The 21,958-nt window shown below is 41.1% G+C and overlaps 1 protein-coding gene across 3 annotated transcripts in view; it reads left to right on the top strand.

The window, feature by feature from the left end:
• The window catches only part of FMNL2 (formin like 2), a 316,947-nt gene that overhangs the window by 203,308 nt on the left and 91,681 nt on the right, over positions 1–21,958 (top strand). For all 3 annotated transcript variants that reach the window (XM_024122302.3, XM_024122303.3, XM_028478061.2), the window contains exons 3-4: positions 7,951–8,031; positions 12,952–13,028. In XM_024122302.3, coding sequence (XP_023978070.1) covers positions 7,951–8,031; positions 12,952–13,028 — 158 coding nt within the window. The remainder of the gene's footprint in view (positions 1–7,950; positions 8,032–12,951; positions 13,029–21,958) is intronic.

The following is a 21,958-nucleotide window of genomic DNA, read 5'->3' on the forward strand; positions in this document are numbered from 1 at the left end:
AGAAAGTAGGCCTAGAGGGAACCTACCTCAACATAATAAAGGTCATATATGACAAACCCACAGCCAACAACATTCTCAATGGTGAAAAATTGAAACCATTTCCTCTAAGATCAGGAGCAAGACAATGTTGCCTACTCTCACCACTGTTCAACATAGTTTTGGAGGTTGGAGCCACAGCAGTCAGAGAAGAAAAAGAAATATAAAAGGAATCCAAATTGGAAAAGAAGAAGTAAAGTCTGTATGCAGATGACATGGTACTATACATAGAGAATCCTAAAGATGCTACCAGAAAACTATTAGAGCTAATCAATGAATTTGGTAAAGTAGCAGGATACAAAATTAACACACAGAAATCTCTTGCATTCCTATACACTAATGACAAAATCTGAAAGAGAAGCTAAGGAAATACTCCTGTTTACCACTGCAACAAAAAGAATAAAATACCTGGGCTTCCCTGGTGGTGCAGTGGTTGAGAGTCCGCCTGCCGATGCAGGGGACACGGGTTCATGCCCCGGTCCAGGAAGATCCCACATGGCACGGAGTGGTAGGCCCGTGAGCCATGGCCACTGAGCCTGCGCGTCCGGAGCCTGTGCTCTGCAACGGGAGAGGCCACAACAGTGAGAGACCGCGTACCAAAAAAAAAAAAAAAAGAATAAAATACCTAGGAATAAACATACCTAAGGAGACAAAAGACCTGTATGCAGAAAACTATAAGACACTGATGAAAGAAATTAAAGACGATACAAACAGATGGAGAGATATACCATGTTCTTGGATTGGAAGAATCAACATTGTGAAAATGACTATACTACCCAAAGCAATCTACAGATTCAGTGCAATCCCTATCAAACTACCAATGGCATTTTTCACAGAAGTAGAACAAAAAATTTCACAATTTGTATGGAAACACAAAAGACCCCGAATAGCCAAAACAATCTTGAGAAAGGAAAATGGAGCTGGAGGAATCAGGCTCCCTGACTTCAGACTGTACTACAAAGCTACAATAATCAAGACAGTATGGAACTGGCACAAAAACAGAAATATAAGTCAGTGGAACAGGATACAAAGCCCAGAGATAAACCCACGCACGTCTGGTCACCTTGTCTTTGATAAAGGAGGCAAGAATATACAGTGGAGAAAAGACAGCCTCTTCAGTAAGTGGTGCTGGGAAAACTGGACACCTACATGTAAAAGAATGAAATTAAAACACTTCCTAACACCATACACAAAAATAAACTCTAAATGGATTAAAGAACTAAATATAAGGCCAGACACTATAAAACTCTTAGAGGAGAACATAGACAGAACACTCTGACATGTATCACAGCAAGATCCTTTTTGACCCACCTCCTAGAGAAATGGAAATAAAAACAAAAATAAACAAATGGGACCTAATGAAACTTAAAAGCTTTTGCACAGCAAAGGATACCATAAACAAGACCAAACGACAACCCTCAGAATGGGAGAAAATATTTGCAAATGAAGCAACTGACAAATGATTAATCTCCAAAATTTACAAGCTACTCATGCAGCTGAATAACAAAAAAACAAACAACCCAATCTAAAAATGGGCAAAAGACCTATATAGACATTTCTCCCAAGAAGATATACAGATTGCCAACAAACACATGAAAGAATGCTCAGCATCATTAATCATTAGAGAAATACAAATCAAAACTACAATGAGATATCATCTCACACCAGTCAGAATGGCCATCATCAACAAATCTAGAAACAATAAATGCTGGAGAGGGTGTGGAGAAAAGGGAACCCTCTTGCACTGTTGGTGGGAATGTAAATTGATACAGCCACTATGGAGAAGAGTATGGAGGTTCCTTAAAAAACTACAAATAGAACTACCATACGACCCCGCAATCCCACTACTGGGCATATACCCTGAGAAAACCATAGTTCAATAAGAGTCATGTACCACAGTGTTCATTGCAGCTCTACCTACAATAGCCAGGACATGGAAGCAACCTAAGTGTTCATCAACAGATGAATGGATAAAGAAGATGTGGCACATGTATACAATGGAATATTACTCAGCCATAAAAGGAAATGAAACTGAGTTATTTGTAGTGAGGTGAATGGACTTGCAGTCTGTCATACAGAGTGAAGTAAGTCAGAAGGAGAAAAAACCAATATCGTATGCTAACACATATATATGGAATCTAAGAAAAAAAGTGTCATGAAGAGCCTCGGGGTAGGACGGGAATAAAACACAGACCTACTAGAGCATGGACTTGAGGATATGGGGAGGGGGAAGGGTAAGCTGTGACGAAGTGATCCAGTAACGATGTTAAAAAAAAAAAGTCATGTACCACAGTGTTCACTGTAGTTCTATTTACAATAGCCAGGACATGGAAGCAACTTAAGTATCCATTGAGAGATGAATGGATAAAGAAGATGTGGCACACATATACAGTGGACTATTACTCAGACATAAAAAGAAAGGGAATTGAGTTATTTGTAGTGAGGTGGATAGACCTAGAGTCTGTCACACAGAGTGAAGTGAGTCAGAGAGAGAAAAACAAATACCGTATGCTAACACATACATATGGAATCTAAAAAAACAAAATGGTACTGATAAATCTAGGGGCAGGACAGGAATAAAGATGCAGACATAGAGAATGGACTTGAGGACACGGGGAGGGGGAAGGGTAAGCTGGGACGAAGTGAGAGGGTAGCATTGACATATATACAGTACCAAATGTAAAATAGATAGCTAGTGGGAAGCAGCCGCATAGCACAGGGAGATCAACTCCGTGCTCTGTGTCCAACTAGAGGGGTGGGATAGGGAGGGTGGGAGGGAAGTGCAAGAGGGAGGAGATATGGGGATATATGTATATGTATAGCTGATTCACTTTGTTATACAACAGAAGCTAACACACCATTGTAAAGCAATTGTACTCCAATAAAGGTGTTAAAAAAAATAAAAACTCTATCTAAAGCAAGATGAGTACACTTATTATAGTGTAATGAAAGAACAAGGATTAGAGTCAGAAAACTTGAGTTTTAATCCTTGATCAGGGGTGGGGGCGTGTCGGTGTGTATATGTGTGTGTATGTGAGATTTAAGGCAAGTCATTTACTCCTTGAGCCTCAGTTTCCTCATCTATAAAATGGAGTTTAACATCTACTTGGCAGATAGGGAAGCTTGAGTAAGTTAAGAGGCCTAAAGAATATGGTAAACTGTAAAGTGTTAGTAAAAGATAAGTTAATAATCTTTGGGAAACAAGATGTGCTGCCCCAGATGAAAGGGTAATTGTGCTCCTGAGCTTGTATAAATTAAGTCGCTTTTAGCAATGAGAAGAAGTTTTCTGTTGGTTACCAGAGAAATTGAATTCCTAACACTCTTATTTACTAAACTGTTTGCAAATGACACAGACGCTTCATGAAGATTTTAAGGTCTGTTCTCCCTCTCTTTCCTCCCACGCTTCTTTCAGTGCAGTTTGTCAGCATAGTATCCTGAATGTTAAGAAATGGCTTTGGGCTTGGTTCTTTGAATGTTTATGGAGAATAATTAAAACCCTCAGAGCCATTTTTATTTCTCATCCAGAAACATTTCATGAAGAAAGTTTGGTCACACAAAGATATAAATGGCAAGAGGTCAGAATGGTGGTGATGCTGTATGATTAGATATTTTGAAAGAAATTTGTATTTTTAAAGCTCTTTCAGATGGCTTATCCATCCCTATTGACAAATCACCATGATTTATCCCTAAGAACAATATTTCTGTGTAACCTAACTCAAGTTAAGGGCTTCATCTAATTAAGCTATGCTTATCAGTGATGATGGACAAGCAGGTAACTAGTTATTGAAAATAGCACGTGGGGTATGAAGCAGTCCCAGAAGTGAGGATGATGGAAATCTGCCAGCCAAGGCAATTTTGGGTTTCAGTGAAAAATCTAAAATTCTAATACTTAGAGGAAAAAATTATTAATTTAAATAAGTATAATGCCAATAATCCATCCAGAGTTCTTCAAAATAAATGTGTTTTGGCAAGGTGCTGGAATTCTCCGGTGTATTCCCCCAAATGTTTCTGTTGTCCAAATGGCCATGTTGAAGACAGACAGACTGAAAAGATTTGGTGCGCCGGGTGCTGGATTTATAACTCAAACAGTAGCTCCTTTTGAGATTAGAGAAGCAACCCCCAAGTTTTAGAAAAATAGTTGGGGCTTTGTATTTTTCCTCCATAAGAGTTTCACTTGAATCCCTGGATTCAAGTGAATCTTGAATTCACTTGAATTCAAGGCACTTGAATGCCCCTGTCTAAGGGGCAGTTTTTGGAGAAGTAGCTACGATGTGTGATGTGTTTTAAAGCATCAGTTTTCTTCATTTTCTGTTTCTTGGAAATATGTTAGTAAGTTACTCAAACACGTGAAGAAAAAATGCCTAAAACACAACAGCAAATGTTAAGCACATTTGAAAAAGTGTGAGTTTATTTTTATTTTATTTTATTTTATTTTTTTTTGTGGTATGCGGGCCTCCCTCTGTTGTGGCCTCTCCCGTTGCGGAGCACAGGCTCCGGACGCGCAGGCCCAGCGGCCATGGCTCACGGGCCCAGCCGCTCCGCGGCATGTGGGATCCTCCCAGACCAGGGCGCGAACCCGGTTCCCCTGCATCGGCAGGCGGACGCGCAACCACTGCGCCACCAGGGAAGCCCCAGGTGTGAGTTTATTAAATTTAGACCTTGTCCATAATTTCAAGGGATTAATTATAAGGAAATTAATCAAGTCAGCAGGACCAGCAAATGTGTCTATTTGAGAAAGCCCCTCTGGGTGAACACAATTTTAAGTAAGAAATAGAGAAAGCTATATTTATGACTGTCAAAAATGGGATTTTACTAATTGAGTGAATGTCAGTATGTTATATATGCTAGTCAGTCAGATTTTGTTTTATTTGTTTATGTATTTATTTATTTTTTGCTGCACCATGTGCCCTGCGGGATCTTAGTTTCTTGACCAGGGATCGAATCCAGTCCCCCAGCGGTGGAAGTGTGGAGTCCTAACCACTGGACTGCCAGGGAATTCCTTAAATTTTGTTATTTTTAAAGGAATAAATATGGCTCTTATGGTGTGAAGACATTGCCTGCAAGAACAAACATTAGAAATCTCTCAGTAACTGTCCACAGATTTCAAATTTTAGGTCCTCAAGCAAATGCTGCATTAGCCACAGTTAAAATTCATTGAGTTTCATGTGTTAGAAACTTTATATTTAGAGGTAGGTAGTATTTGTTATAGTAGAATGGAGCACAGTTTGAGTTGTCTCTGTCATGGCATTTTTAAAAATTGGGGTAATTGGATTGTATTATTAAAAAGCATTTTATTTATATGCCAATATATCTCTGGCATCAGCTGTTTTCATACACAACGTTGGAAATAGTAACTGGTTTCTAGATAGCTTGTCAGTTCATTTTTTGGGGGAACTTTTTGTGTTTATTTTAGCCCTCAGCTGGGCTATAGCTAAAACCCTGTGGCCGTTGGATCCTATCTGATCCCTTAGTAAAGTGATAGTGTTTGTTTAAAAAAATTAGGACTTGGTACATAGACACAGTGATGGCACCAGAGATGTCGAATATGTGTGAATCATTAATTAGAAATTGCTTGTGGGATAGAAAGTTGGGGGGAATAATTAGAAATAATAAGCTGACCTTTTTTTTTTGCTGTACGCGGGCCTCACTGTTGTGGCTTCTCCCGTTGCGGAGCACAGGCTCCGGACGCGCAGGCGCAGCGGCCATGGCTCACGGGCCCAGCCGCTCCGCGGCATGTGGGATCTTCCCGGACCGGGGCACGAACCCGTGTCCCCTGCATCGGCAGGCGGACTCTCAACCACTGCGCCACCAGGGAAGCCCAAGCTGACCTTTTTTCAAACAGCTCCGTTGAGAAATAGTTTGTATACTATGAAATTTACCATGATCATTTTTAAATAAAGGGGAAGTATTGATAGGTGTCTCACTCTAAGCCACTTTATTTTAGAGTATATTAAACAATAATAAAATATATATTTTCACTAACAAGATGATCTTTTGATAATAGTAAGATGATCTTAAGCATTTCTAAATCTGTAAGTGAGCAAGGCTTGAGTGGACTGGGAAGAATGTTGTGGTTCCTTGTATTGGAGAAATACAAATTTATATGGGATAAACAGACGCTTAACATACTGGCCAATTGTCAGTGTTGTGAAATACTAAAAAATTCCATTTGGGCATAAGCAATAATCAGGTTAAAAAGAATTACTAGGAAAACATCTTTTGAGTTGTATTCAGAAAACTACCTGATAAGAATTGTCCTGATTTCATGACAGATCTTTTTTTTCCTTTTGGAGCTGCTTTATGTAAACTTTTTTGGTGTGTTAAATATAGCGTATATACAGGAAAGGTTGTGAAACTTAAGAATAGCATAATAAGTAAGATAAAACCAACATCCGTGTAACTACTTCTACGGTCAGAAAAGAACATTGCCGGCCTCTCAGGATCAATCTGTGTTTCGCTTCCCCCTCCTTGGTCCTTGACTGTCATTTTAATGCACATCTCCCCCACTTCTTGTGTGTGTGTGTGTGTGTGTGTGAATAAACCACCTATATATGTGTCCCTAACAGTTAATATTTAATTTTGCCTCTTTTGTGAAAGAAATCATTTGTTCTTTTTTTTTAAAAAATAATTCTACAGCATTTCTATTGATTGATTGATTGGCTGTGTTGGGTCTTTGTTTCTGTGCGAGGGCTTTCTCCAGTTGCGGCGAGCGGGGGCCACTCTTCATTGCGGTGCACGAGCCTCTCACCGTCGCGGCCTCTCTTGTTGCGGAGCACAAGCTCCAGACGCGCAGGCTCAGTAGTTGTGGCTCACGGGCCTAGTTGCTCCGCGGCATGTGGGATCTTCCCAGACCAGGGCTCGAACCCGTGTCCCCTGCACTGGCAGACAGACTCTCAACCACTGCGCCACCAGGGAAGCCCCATTTGTTCTTTTTTGTCTCAATAATCCATCCACATAGAACCATGCAATACAGTGTGTTCTTTTTTATCAGAATGTCATATATCATTATATGACTATAATATAGTACTTACCATTCTATAGTGTGGGCCTTTGGATTTTGTGCAGCTTACTACTGCTTATTCTGCTTTGGACATTATGGTCTGTAAAACCTGATACACGTGGGCATGAGTTTCTCAAAGTGTGGTCCCTCCATCCACAGTGTCAGCATGAAACTTGTTAGAAATGCAGATTCATGGGCCCCACCCCAGATCCACATTCAAATATCACCTTGGCATATATGTGTTTTATATATATATATATATGTAATATGCTTATTTCAATGATTTTGCTTTTGTTTACAATACTTTGAAGTCTTCTGATTTGGAAACTGCCTTAGGAACACTTTAATGGTCACACACATGCACACAAATACACACTCACCGCAGTCTCTGAGCAATAGACTCATTACTTATTTTTGAAACAAATTAGTTTTATCTAGTTTGAGACAAATTTTTGGTGTTTTCAAAGATAAAATAAATATTCAAAAGAAAAAGATTTGCCAACACTGAAGATATTCAAAGAATATGCAATAGGTGGAAGACCTGCTAAAAGAGGTTCCCTGAACACAGGGTGGGCAGAACATTATTCCCAGAAAGAGAGCTGCAGAGCCCCACCGAGAAAGCAGGTCAGGCTCTAGAGTTGGGCAAACATGGGTTTGAATCTACTTGTACCCCTGACTTGCTGCATCATCTTAGGGAAGGACTGATCTGCTCTGAGTTTCAGTTTCCTCGTAGGCAAAGAGGGGATAAGAACATCTACTCTAAAGATTAAAAACCAGTGACTCTTTGCAGGGCTACGGTCATGCGGCAGATGCGTTTTGGCTTTGGGTCAGCAGTATAAATCTGTGTGAATATGGCTGACCATCATGCCTTCAGAGCTTTCATGCTTTTTACTTTACTTTCGTGCTTCCTGCAGGAACGATTCCAGGTGAAGAACCCTCCCCATACTTACATTCAAAAGCTCAAAGGCTATCTGGATCCAGCTGTAACCCGGAAGGTAAGATGGATTTGTTTCCACTTTGTGTTGTTGCTTCCTTATTAGCAGGCAGAATCCTCCTGCCCTGGAGGAGACCTTCCTTCCTCTCCATTATAGCCTCTGCCGGAGGCTCTGGGAAAACAACCTTGGAGTTGTTGGAGCCGGAAAACATGAAAAGACAAAGAAAAAAGCCATCCTCGCTTGAGAATGTGTTTAAAAGTACTTTCCTGAGTTGGGAGTCTTGTACCTCTGATGGTTATTGAGTTGCTGCCATTTGCAATTACACAGGGCAGTAGGTTCAGTCCAGAGGTGTTCAGGCCCCCAGAAAAACAGGCCTAGCAAAGGGAATACTTGTCTTTCATGCCTTGGTGCATTTCCAGAGACCTTGAAAAATCACTGGGGCTTTGTCATCCCAGCTGTGCACTCACATCCTGTGTTGATGCTTTTAGCGGCTTCCCCCGCCCCAGCCGTGCCCCTGGCCCCAAGAAGGTAAGGAGAGAATAGCTGATTCCATTCTCAGCGGACTCTCTCCTTTTACAAACAAGCCCTGCTTTGTGCAGCCACACAATTGGTTTAAACTGATGCCTTGTGGTAAAGCATGTAGCCTGGCACAGCCCTGGGGCCTGGATCAGTCCTGGGATGTCTCAGGGCAGAGCCTCCCTTGCTCAAGATGGATAAAGGGCTAGTCACCAGACAGCACTTGTTTTTCGGTTGACCTTCCACAGCTCCTGCTTTCAAGGCTGCCCTGAAAATATCTTGAGCTGAATTCCCTCTGTTGTTTCAGTGTGTGACTCATGAGAGCAGAAAGGCACAGTTTTCCTAGTTAGCCACTATTTCCAGGGCTCTTGGCTCTGAGATATATTTTTTAAGCTCCTTTTTCTGCATCTTCTGCTTACATTCTAAACACTCTGCCCACCCCCTGCCGAAAGAAATCAAGTAGAGGAGAACAACTATTATTTCCTTTTGGACGTTTCCTGGCCCTCTGTCCTGTAGTTACTATGCAGGCAGGCGGAAATAAAGTCTAGGAGTGATGATGCAAATGGTTTGTGGACCTTTGCTGTCGCCTAGGCGCCGTATGTGACATAGCCTCCTCTTCTAAGAACGTACCTATCAAAGTATCTTAATACCCTTCTCATAACTACGGCACACACATTTCTTTTTTTAAAAGAGCTTCTGTCAGGTCTGCTAAGTGAGACAGCTGCTTAATTCTTGCTTTCTTGTCCCCCTCCCCAAGGATATAGCACCTTTCAATTTCATCACATTAGAGAGGGTTAAAGGAAGGCATACCCATATACACAAAACACAACCCAGAAAAAAAACATCAACAGGCTATTTCTTTTGCACAGGGGCAGCAAGATTCTGCATGAGGAATATTTTCAGAAATCCCCCAACTCGTAAACCTTCTGGCTGGACAGCTCAGACCCAGGATTAGGCACGCTCATCCCGAGCTGAGTCTGGCAGAAATGCCGTATTCGTACACAAGGCTGAGAGTATACTCAATGTCCCAGCCCCTGCCAATTATCTCAACATTTGTCAAATTCTTTAAAAAAGGAAAATACGTAAACTCCTAGAGAGTGCTTCTTAGACTCCAGCCCCAAGCCCCGTGGGGAGGAAGATGGTTGGAGAGAAGAGGTGGATTCTTCCTGGCCCAGTCCCAGTTCTTCCTCGGAACAGTTATTTCTGGGAATGTAAATTGTAAAATGAAAAACAACAACAAATCAGCTGCTCAGGAAGTGTTTTGCTTCCTCGCAAATAACTTCGTAAAGAGGCCCAAGACAAAGGATGTCTGTCTGGGCTGACCTTCATTCCTGAAATCTCTGCCCTAGTCGTGTGTATTCACCTGAATGGCCGTGTTTGGCCTGAGCCTCATCTTTCAAGATCAGTCATTCAGCTTTCAGAAGAAAATAAAATGGATGTTGGATCAACCATCCCTGCTTTAGTAAGAGTTCTGTCAGGAGCTGGCAGTAGGAAATGCTCTGTTCTACTCACCATAACTGTCATGCTTAAAGCCTGGAAAAAAGGAGATTTTGCTTGGAGTAAGGCATGGCTTGCAGTTAAAATGAGTTTACGATTCTCAGCTGAATTAGAGTCAGGGAGAAAGAGATTTCCAATCAGGCTTTCCATTTTAGCCAGACAGTCTAAGCTGAGCAGTTTACCCTTAACTGCATCTGGAGTCTTCAAGCACTTCATTCATTAATCTTTTGTTCACATTGAATTGAAGATACTTAATTTGCTGTCTTCTAAAAAAATTTCTTGAGCATCTTCTATTTCGATTTTCTTCTAAGTAGTTTTAAGTGAAACCCTGTAGGGCAGGGAAGGAAGAGCCTAAATTAGATATCTCTCCAAACCGGTCTCCTTATTTAATACCAGGAGGCTCTCAGTCTGTGCTTTGGGGGGATGTACTCATGTCTGGCATGGGGAGAGGCGACAGGCCATGAAGAAAGGAGTCTGGTCCTCTGTGGGCGCTGCAGTTGTGAAAGAAACTCTATTATACGGGTCTCCAGGGCTCAGCTGTCTCCGTGGGCTCCTCCCTGGGCCTGCCGTGTACAGAGAGGGCTGGGGGAAGGGTGAACGCTGCTAATAAGTGGTACCCAGCTCTTGTTCGCTGGTTCCCACAGTCGCACGATTTCCCTTTGAAGTGTTTAAAGCATTCTGGGTGCGTTGTAGAAGTGCAGAGTGTTGGCAGCCGTTGTTTATGTGTTAGGGAAGTGGATGCCAAGATCTCTCTGCGGTCCAAAGTCCACCAGCTGAAATTCAAACGGTTGCCAAGAGAATAGAATACAGGGCAAAGTCAGTTTAGTTCTACCTCAGTTTTCCTACAGTTGCAAAAGTGTAGTGCCTCTCGTAGTAAATGCCTAATAAATGTTATCTGCTATTGTTGTCGCCTCTCTTATCTCAGTGTTTTGAGTTATTTTGTTTTGATACATGCCTCTTAGTCCTTCAGCAGATCCTCTTTCGCACTCTGTTAGGTCCTCCGTGCTACACTGGGTGCCCTTGTAGCTCACGGTGTATGTGAGGGATGACCTTTCCCTGAGGAAGCGTAAGGCTCAGTTAGGCAACCAGCACAGGCTGCAGGGAACGAATCAGAACTATGCATAATGCATAGCTAGGAATGCTGAGTCGTTTCCTAAAGGCCACATGTGCAGACAGCCCAAGACTTGTGACTCTGACATGGGACTGGCCCCTCTGGAGCATCCAGCACACCTGGAAATGGTTTCCTCAGCTATGCGGCCATAGACCCTACCCCACTGGCAGTCCTCATTGCCGGAAGGCTCTCTAGGAAGCACTGGGCTTGGATGTCCCTCCAATCTATGGATGACTCTTTGTTGTTTCTTAAGCCTTTCTTGACAAAAGAGGGGGTGGCTCTCTTTTTTCATGGCATCAAGGATGTTTTTATTTCACATATCGTGGATGCTACACACCTGAGAAGGTCTTTGGGTGCTTCAGGAATGGCAGTCAGGGAGACTGAGACTTTTTGCTCTGGTGAGAAGCAGCTGGTGGAGAAGTAAAGGGTCTCCAGAAGGGAAGAGGGTAGCAGGAGCCCGTCAGTGCTGAGCAGGGGTCCAATCTTCCCTGGGGCACCAGGGCCTGCCTGTGGCAGGGCTCTCCCCTCCCCACATCCCAGAATCCTCCTTTCTAGCCTTCCTCCGGTCCTTCCTGTCCTTGGATGCCTTTGTCTTTGGAGCTGGATGACCCTGTTCCTTCTGCAGTCATGGGAGCAGAGGAGAAGGATCCCTAATATCCTGAGCCAGGATTCTCAAAGGCTTTTCCTGGAAACATTGTAACCTGAAGGTGGTTTGGGTCTCTAGCACAGAGAGCATAGAACTCTTCTCAGAAGGCATTGCACATCAAATGGCCTTCTTCCAGACTGGCCTAAGACTTTAGTGACTGTAAAGAAATATTTTTGTAGGAAATTGTGTTCCAAAGAACTCATGTGCAGTGCAAGCCAGTGACCCCTTGGAGATTATTTGGAGTCGAGAGGATAGAGAAATGAGTACATTTACTATCAGAGGAGGATTCACTGGGGCAAGGGAGACCTGAGGGAGTTCTGGAAGGACACGTGGGATTTTGATAGGCAGGGGAATGAGGAAGGACATTCCTCAAGTAGAAGGGAGGTGTTTAGAGGAGGGACCTTCCACGTGAGGTCATGCAGAAAAGAACAAGCATAGTAGGTATGAGATTGCCACCTTAGAAAGGCCTGCTTGCAAGTTTGGCTCTTGGTTGGCAACTGGGGACCTGGATTTCGGGAGAGTTCCCAGAATTCCCTGTTAATAATGACTGACTGTGCCCAAACTGTTGATGCCAGCTACATGGTTTATGTGGAATGCCGGTTTTCCTTTTGGGAGGCTGCACTTTTGGTATGTGCTAGGCAAAGAGTGCTCAAGTGATGAGCCCCCAGTAAAAACCCCAGCCACTAAGTGTCTAATGAGCTTCCCTGGTTGACAGCATTTCACGAATATTGTCATTTATGACTCCTATGGGCGAATACTCTTGGAAGCTTGTATCTGGTTTCCTCTGGACTTCACCCCACGCACCTTTTCCCTTAGCTGATTATACCTTGCATCTTTTTGCTGTAACAAATCCTAGCGGCAAGGACAACTATATGCTGAGTCCTGTGAGCCCTAGCGAATCATTGAAACAGGTGATTTTAGGGACCCTAACATAGGTATGTCAGGGAGTATTGTTGTATTGTGGGGTAGGGAGAAAAGTAAGCTACTTACTCAGAGACATTTAGTACATGAAATAAGGCATTGTCCCCAGTCCTTTCACGTAAGTTGACTGTTACGATGAGAAAAATTTGTGCGCTTTGCAAAAAGAAATGTGTGAGAAGCCCACTTTAGAAGCAGAGATATTTTCATATTGTTAAACTTATTACAAGTAAGCTGCAGTTATAGCACTTGCAAAATATGTTTTGTGAGAGTATGTGTTCTTGAATTATAGAAATTCAGACGGCGTGTTCAAGAGTCCACACAAGTGCTAAGAGAACTGGAAATTTCTTTAAGAACCAACCATATTGGGTAAGTGTGCCCACTGAACATTTTAGCTCTAAAGCTTTTGGACACTTTACAAAGTGACTGAGTCATATCCAAAGAATTAAACTTCCTTACTGTTCGTTATAAGTTGAGACTGAGGTTTAGATGGGTGGAACCTTTGTTTTAGTTCTTGAATTGCTCACTGTGCAAGAATCAGAAGCAGGACAGACAGTCCTTGATTTGGGGTGTTTATACTAATTGTAAAGTTCTCTGCTTGGATGCAGTGATGGTGTGTGCATAGTGATTCCCTGGGAAGTCAGGAACCCCCAACAAGTCATGTAGACTGAGATCCTGGAAGATCTTGAAACCTTCCCTGGAGGTCTGTGACCTGGTTACTTGAAGCTGCTTCATTCTTTTGCTCAAGTCCCTGGCCAGAAGTGGACAGAAGCTGGAGTGGTGTCACTTGACATACCCCCTTGCACTTAGATACTTCGTTCTGAGTCTCTTCTTCCTACATCCCCAAATTTCAGGACCATGAAATGTAAATCCACACTGGAAAGTAAAGTTTGGGGAATCTCTGCACTAAGCATTTCGAAGAGTTTTTCATACAACAGCGTGGTTGGTTTGCTTCAAGCCAAGTACAGCTTCATTACACACTCCCTCCCTCCTGAGATAATCAGAATTGTACAGTACCTTCAAATAAGATGGCTTCTCTCTAAGGCAGAATGATGTCAGTATTTTATTTTATTTTATTTTATTTTATTATTTAGCTTCAATTCTTCCTAAAGTACCTGTTTAACATCTGGCAACCATTTAACCCCTCTGGATTTTGATTCTTTGAGATTTGCAAGGGAAAGAATGTAGACTTTAGATCTTTTAGAATTTTCCCCTGTGATAGGTCTATTGGAAATGAAGTTTTACATATATATTACATTTTTGTTTTTCAGCATCTTTGTAAAATAATTACCTAAGTAGCAGTTTACTTCTACTTCTGAGTATGTTTGGTATAAGCCATTCAAATGGTTATTTTCTGCAGTTATTTCAGAATAAGCTTTTTTAAGTCAGAGAAATGCAAGGTTAATTTATAGCTCCATAGCCTGGGTGAGAATATTCATTTCCTTAAGGATAATTTCACATGTTTGGCACCTTGAGAATGAAATATTTGGAAAATGAACTGATTCTAACCTAAGGTTGATAATCACCCTTGTCCCAGAAAATGGGCTATAGAACAGTGGATCAGAGTGTCATGAAAATAGAACTGGAAGGGAAATTTAGGATTGCCTAGACCCTCGTTTTACAAATTAAAAGAATTAAGGACCAGAGAAGGTGAGAGACTTCCACAAAGTCTACAGCTGTAGAGCCAGCCAGATGTTTTGTTCAAAATGCGATGTTCTTTTTCTTATCTAGCCTAATCTGGCAGCTCTTTCCTTGAAAGGAAATAAGATAATCGGGACTCTGGGATCAAAACAGTGAGGCTTGCCTGTTGGGGGTGAAAGTGGTGGTGATTTAATATAGCTGGGCATCCAAAGCTTAGGAAATTCAAATACTTTCCAGTATTTGTGGATCAGGTAGATTCCATTTGGTAGGGTCCAACCCCATACTGTTGGCACTTCTTCTTGACTGAAAATGGTGGCATGAGCTGCAGCCAGGATTTCTACAAATTGTCAGAAAGCATTTCTTCAAGCATTGCTGAAATAATGTGAAATTGACCATCAGATACCAAGGCAAGATGATCATTTCCAATATAAAGTTGGCTGAATAGAAGAGCTCTGGTTGGGTGGAAGCCAGTGCAAATCTGCAAGCAGTTGGACTGGTTTGTTATTTAGGATACTCTAGGCATGTTGAAAGATTCTTGCATTTCTTTCATCTTCACCAGCTGAAGTTTCCCCTTGTCTATTACCTACGTGAGACACTTGGAAAGCTTTGGCTTTAGCAGCACAAAAATTCCTGGAAGTGCATTGTCTGATTGTATGAAACCAATTATTGGCATAACCTTATATGGAGTAAAACCACACACCAGGATTTTGACCTGATTTGCCTGTCCTGAAAACCCAAACCTGAACTGCACTTTTCTTGATGGAAACTAACTGGCTTGACCGTATTTGATTGGGAAAACTTCTGAAGAATTACTAAATAATGTGAAAGTAATCAATTACTACAGTGAGGAATTCTGGGAATGCAAGGTGCTGCATAGGGAATCCTTAGATTTTTATTGCACTCTTTGGGGTACCATATTAGAAAGGTAATTGGGTGCCCCTTTTCCTTAGGGAAAGAGAGATCTTGGCTCATATTTTTGCCATGCCCCCTTATCAGTTATTTGACTTAAGTAAGTTACATAAACTCTCTGTATTTATCATGTGACCTAAGTTAACTTCTCATCTATAAAATGAGGATAGCAATACTTATCTAATAGGAATGTTGTAAGGATTAAATGAGATAACTTATGAAAGACCTAATATAGGGTTTAATACATAGTAATTACTCTCAATATATGATAGCTGTTATTGTTATGCTTGTTGAAAATAATATTATATGTAATAATTATCGGACAGTGTTGTGTAATATATCCCTAAGGAAATCCATGCAGAATGTTACCTTCTCTGTCTAAAAGGACCCTGTTACCTAGGAGTTTACGATTTGCAGAAATTAAAAGGAAGAATTACATTTAAATCTACTTCTCTTTAAAAAAAATTATTTTTGACATATGTTTGCATTCCAAGGTTAAAATCGGCGGCTTTGCTGAAGTGACATTCCAAGCTACAGCTTTGTCAAGCAAAAGGGTCAGCCTAAAACTATAAATGGAACAGTCTTGTGAGAAAGATAATTAATTTGGGGGGGGAGCCTAATTGAAATAAGAATTGGACTAGAAATAATCTCATTCACTTACTCTTAGGAACTGTAACAGTCAAGGAGAATTGGATTATGACTAATCCAAGCCCTTGTGATGACTTGAAATACCCTTGAAGGGAGCTGAGCACTGTTAGAGCACATTGGCTTGGCTGTGCTCTCCTGGGAGACGGGTGTTGGCATGTCTTGGATGCGGGGTGGTGAGATTCGAGAGGCGCTGGCGTTGGGACAGATTGGCGGATGTTAATCCATGAAACTGAGGTGTAGGCTTGCTCTCCTTGTAGGTAGGCCATTTGAGTAAAACTGCCTATTATGATGGAAAATTACTTTTCGTCCTGAGTGCAAGGTCATAGACATCCTGAAAGGTGCTTGCTTCACTGTATCTCAGTGGGGGAGATGAGAAGAATGGGCGTGAGGTGACAGGCAGGAGGCGCAAGTTGGCAAGGAGAGGAGGAGATCTGTAGAAGGAGGAAGATGCTGCGGAATGTGCAGTGTCTTCTCTGGGGTTTAACACGTATATGTGTGCCTCAAGCTTCCCTACGATTAATTCATCCTTAGATGGTGCTTTTTGGAAGTCCTCAAGATCATAATCATTTAGTCATTTATTAAGCACTGTATTTGTTACTAAGCACTGTATTTGGTAAGTTAAATGTATTATTTCTTACAGAAATCTTTTTATGATTGCCCTTTTCCTCTGAACCTCCGTTTTACAGATGAGGAAACTGAGAGTCCGCAATTAAATATCTTGCTCAAGTCCACACAGTTGAGAAGCACTGAGGTTTGGACCTGGAGATGTCCAAATCTAAAGCCTGTTATCTAAACCAGCAGTTCTTAAATTTTTTGATTTCAGGACTCCTTTACTGTCTTAAATTATTTTGAGCCCCAGTAAGTTTTTATGTGGGTTTTATCTATTAATGTTACCATATTGGAAATTTAAACTGATAAATTTTAATATGCTTATTTAATAAAATTTAATATTTATTTAACAATAAATATTTAATATAAATATATAAATATAAAATAATAAACATAATATAGCACAAATAACATATTTCATGAAAAATAGCTATTTTCCAAAGCAAAAAAAATTTAGTGACAAGGGTGGCATTGATTTACACGTTTACAGATCTTTTTACTGTCTCACTAATAGAAGGCAGCTGGATTCTCATATCTTTGTCTGCATTCAATTTGTTATGATGTGTTTTGGTTGATGTATAGGAAGAAAACCTGGCCTTACACAGATACACACTTGGAAAAGTGAAGAGTTTTTAAGTAACCATTTCAGATAATTGTGGCTATTCTTTGATATTACACCAAAATTTAAAGGTGTAATTTCTTAAAGTTAGTTGCAATGTACTGATAGAATCTGAAACTGTATCAGTGAGCTTTTGTGTTGTTATGTCGATACTAAAATTCATTGTGCTGTCTTTCACTTTGAATGGGTATTTTTACCCATGCATACTTTTTAACATCATGAAAAAATCATTTGAAATATATTGTTTCACTGAGTTATCCTGATCTTTCAAACATCAACACATTTTATTCTACAATATAAAAACAATCATATTTGTTAATAATCACCAGTGTCATCAGAATTTACTTTAGGTATTGGGAAGCTGTCAGAGTCGTGGTGGTAAATATAAGTGTTCCAGAATTCTAATTTTTTGTTTGTAAGCTCAGATTTTATCATTGACAAAAAATATTGTCAGTTCTTTTCCTGAAAATGGCAGGCTCACTTCATTCACTTTTGAGAATATCTGCCAAATACCCAAGAGAGAATAACCACAATGTGTCTGTCATTGGATGTTCCATGTAGAAAATGGCTGGGTCAGTTTGCAGCTCCAACAATTGCAGCAGTGCTTTTCCTCAAGACGGCCGTGGTGCTTGGGCAGGCAGCAGAAGTGCTATATGTGGGCTTTCCATTTTGTCACACAGAGAATTAAAAAGATGTATATTCAAGGAGCAAGCTTTAATAAAGTCAGTAATTTTTAGCACTTAACTAAGGACAGGTTTAAGTGAAGCTGACTTTTATTCCCCTTCTGAGTGCTTGGGGTGAAGAATACAATAAAAAGGTGTATTGTTTGGTGGTAGCAGCTTCATTCACATTTCTTTGGTACCATCAGTGCAAGTGTCAGCACAGTGACAAAAGCGACTACTTAATATTTGTATGAAAATAGGTTTAACTTCACAGACCTCTGAGAGGGTTTCAGGGACCCCTGGTGGTCCATGGGCTATACTTTGAGAACCAGTTTGAGATGCTGTCTCACAGAATAGATTTGGTAGCTGATGATGAATCTGGGTAATGTTTACCTTCTATCTCTCTCTTCTTGTGATTTTTTTTTTTTCATGATTTGTCAGCAACTGCAGTTCCTACCGGATGCCTGTAGTATCTCTGTAAAGGAAACTGGCACAGGGAATTCACCATCTGTCCATTCATCTTGTGTGTCTCGGGTCTGTTTTGTTGTTTGATCTTAGAAATTTAAAGCCAGTAATGTCCTTTGAGACTTTATTTTCTGGATGAGAACAATGAGGTTGTGAGATTTGGGAGGCAGAGAGAAAACAATAGCAATTTGGAAACAAAGCTTTGACCTGTCTACAGTAAAACAGTAACTCTTGGCACTTGCATTTAGAGCCCTTCCTTGAATAAGTTTTTTTTTTCCAGAGCTATTTCTCATTATCACTGTGCCTTCCAGCTCCTAAGCAGTTGATTTGGAATTTGCGTAAATTCAAATTTACAACATATGGTAATTACATCGAATCTGTGAGGTACTCAGTAAGTGATGCATGCTGTCAGAGTCAGAAATAATTCTACTTTCCAAAACCTGTAATCACCCAATTTGAAACTGTTTGCATATTGGCACTATATTAAAGCGTGCGTAGCATGTGCAGAGGTGAAGATGGAAATTTACTATAGGAACCCTCCATTTATGCTATGTCATGATCATGTACATAAATCTGCAGAATGGGGCATCCATTTTTTTTTTAATGCCTTTAGATTAAAGATACTGCTTGGAAAGTTGTCCTTTTTTCATCTCTACCTATTTGATTTCCACAGAAGTTCACTCTCGCCTCTGTTTTCTCCTATACAGAATATCCTAAGGAGGGATAGGGATTGAGAGGACAAGAGGAAAAGTGAAGGCTGTTCTTTTCTTGTAATCCATAGCCTTTTTGCTGAGATGACTTTACTAACCTGATACCACTTGACAAAGGGGGTAAGGTAGTCAGCTGTGATGGATCTCTATCTTATTCTTTCCTAAACCACCTGCAGGGGTTTGGGCCAGAACAGAGACCCAGGGAAGATCTCACAGCTTAGAAAAAGAGGTTAAAAATGAAATTAAACCTCTCAAAGGCAGGACGTGTTACACTGTTGCCTACGTTTTAGGAACAGAGCAGCTGGCTCCTGACTTTCACTTTGAAATTAATTAATGAATTAATTTAAAAGTAAGGTTTTATTTATTTATTATTTTATTTTTGGCTGCGTTGGGTCTTTGTTGCTGTGCGTGGGCTTTCTCTAGTTGCAGCGAGCGGGGGCTACTCTCTGTTGCGGTGCGCGGGCTTCTCATTGCGGTGGCTTCTCTCGTTGCGGAGCACGGGCTCTAGGCACGCGGGCTTCAGTAGTTGTGGCTCGTGGGCTTCAGTAGTTGTGGCTCGTGGGTTCTAGAGTGCAGGCTCAGTAGTTGTGGCGCATGGGCTTAGTTGCTCCGCTGCACGTGGCATCTTCCCGGACCAGGGCTCGAACCTGTCTCCCCTGCATCGGCAGGTGGATTCTTAGCCACTGCGCCACCAGGGAAGTCCTGAAATTTATTTTTAAAGAGCTTTCACTCAAAGTCAGCAAGTCAGGGCAGGGGCACTGATAAGGGTGCTAAATTGAAGTAAAAGCCAATTAATAGGTTTTATCACTGCATCAAAATATATGCATATTAGTACTTTGAGTCAAGAGAAATATAGCTCTGACTGTATTTGGCTATTTCCTACCATTTCTTTCTTTCTTCCTTCCTTCCTCTTTTATTTATTTATTTATTTTTAATATCCATGAGTCATTTGCCTTCTCTCCATTTTGTGGCTAAACTAAATAAGCGAGATGAAGGTGCTAGCAAGTCCTTAGGATGTCGTGGACCGTCTCTACATTTTAGAGGCAGTGTCTGGAAAATCAACCAGAAGGAACTATAATGGCTGTTTTTCTCAACTCCTAAATTAGAGTGTTCTTATGGGTCACTGAGATAGAATATGTGAAACCAAGATTGCTCCGAAAAATCTGGACCCTGTGGTTTTGTGCAACCACCAAGGAGGGCTAGTTTAAATTATGCAGTCAGAACCCATAGATCTGACCAATGGAGAGACCTCAGAGAGGCTGAGAGGCTTGAATTTCAAGAGCAGAGCTAGTCATCTGATTTGATAGTGAGTTCTAGCTTTCTTCAGTCTCCTACCAGTTTTAAAAGGGAATTTTTTTTTTAACCATTTCTAAGCTTTTAATTATCAGCACTTAAAGATGTCCAATGTCTTCTGAGACCTAGCCATATTGGGAGTAATTTAAAATAAATCAAATGAAAATAAGGATCTAGAAGTAGATGCTGTGAGAGCGTGTATGTGGTGGTGGTGAAATGAAACTTCAGCCTCTCCTAATAGCCATCCCCTTAGTCCTGGTCTGCTCTCATAACAAAGCCACTTCGTGAGACCCAAAAGGTAGTGTTTTCTTTGCCAGTGTTTCCACTCTAGGTCTCTCTCTTTTTCTTGGGGGCAGGGGCACGCGTTTTGTGGGTTCTTAGTTCCCCGACCAGGGATTGAACCTGGGCCCTTGGCTGTGAGAGCATGGCGTCCTAACCACTGGATGACCAGGGAATTCCCTAGGTCTCTTTTAGATTAAATGTTATATACTTACACATGGCTATGTTAAGTGCATACGTTTTGTCACAGCCTGCCTGAGGCACTTGGGGGAAGTATAAGGCAAGCTATCTACTTTTTCCACCTTACTGTCTTCTGGAACTGCCTGAAGACCTGAGGTTACATCATGCAGATGATAGGACTAGAAGAAAGGATGAGCTGGAGGATAAAACAAACAACAACCACAAAATCCCCCTAAAAACAAAATTTTAAAAATAGGCATTCTGAATCCACCAGGTTTTTTTCCTTCCTTTAAGACAGAAGCCTCAAGGGACTGCTCATCCTTAAAGACACATGGTAGAATTGTCCCACTGTTGTTCTAATAGCTATCAAAACTGGTTTCCGTAGGAGCCATCGTGTGCCTAGCTGGTGGACCTTGTTGGCTTGGTATTCCTGGAGGAAGGCAACCACTTTGCAATGCTGTTGGCAGATGTACCCCAAGATTCATTTCTGTGATAGAATAGCACAGCTTTTTACTTATTACTCTTGGAGTTTCCAACCCAGTGAAGGCTTGATGGGGTATCACATGTTCTTTGAAGGTGGATGTCCTGGAGGAAATCTGTGACATGGGGTAACAGGTGTTTATCCTCAGTACCTGATCACTCTGCTCCATCTTCTAGGCGTTGTTATGAACAAATAAAAATGTGTAAACATTCTCAGTGAACTGCATTCAGATCCACCATTCAAAGGCAGAGTGGTATCATTTTAAAATGAATTTTAAAAAGCATGGTATTTGTCACGTCTTGGCTTTGATGATGGTGTGTGGTGCCTGCGACTTTTAAAAAGGTTTTAACATTCATGGAAAAAATTAAGCAAGTCATTATCCCTATTGAATTTCCAGAAGCCCATAAACACTGGTCTCTCATTGGCTAGTTGAGTGTTTTCTACAGCGTAGTGTGCCAAGAAGGAGTTGAATGTGGATTTGGAATCCAGCCTGGATTTCAGTGGTTATGTTGTCATGTCCCTAGTCTGCCTGATTCCCCGTGCAGTCTTGGCTCCTTAAACAAGCAGGCTCCAGATCAATTATGGTGGAAAAAAAGGACAGTTAGCAAGCTCCTGTTTTAGAAAGTTTCTTACAGGTTATCGTCAGTCTCCTAAGCAGTAAAATACAAGGAAGGCACTCATACACTTTTTGACCCCTTGTCGCTCATGCTGAAATATTATGGTTTTCTTAGTTAAAGCTCCTACCTCATGTGTTATAGTCTAGGCCTTACTCCATAGTTCCTTTCAGGCAGTGAATGTTTCTG

Source organism: Physeter macrocephalus, chromosome 2 (assembly GCF_002837175.3).
Source record: "Physeter macrocephalus isolate SW-GA chromosome 2, ASM283717v5, whole genome shotgun sequence".
Classification (NCBI taxonomy): domain Eukaryota; kingdom Metazoa; phylum Chordata; class Mammalia; order Artiodactyla; family Physeteridae; genus Physeter; species Physeter macrocephalus.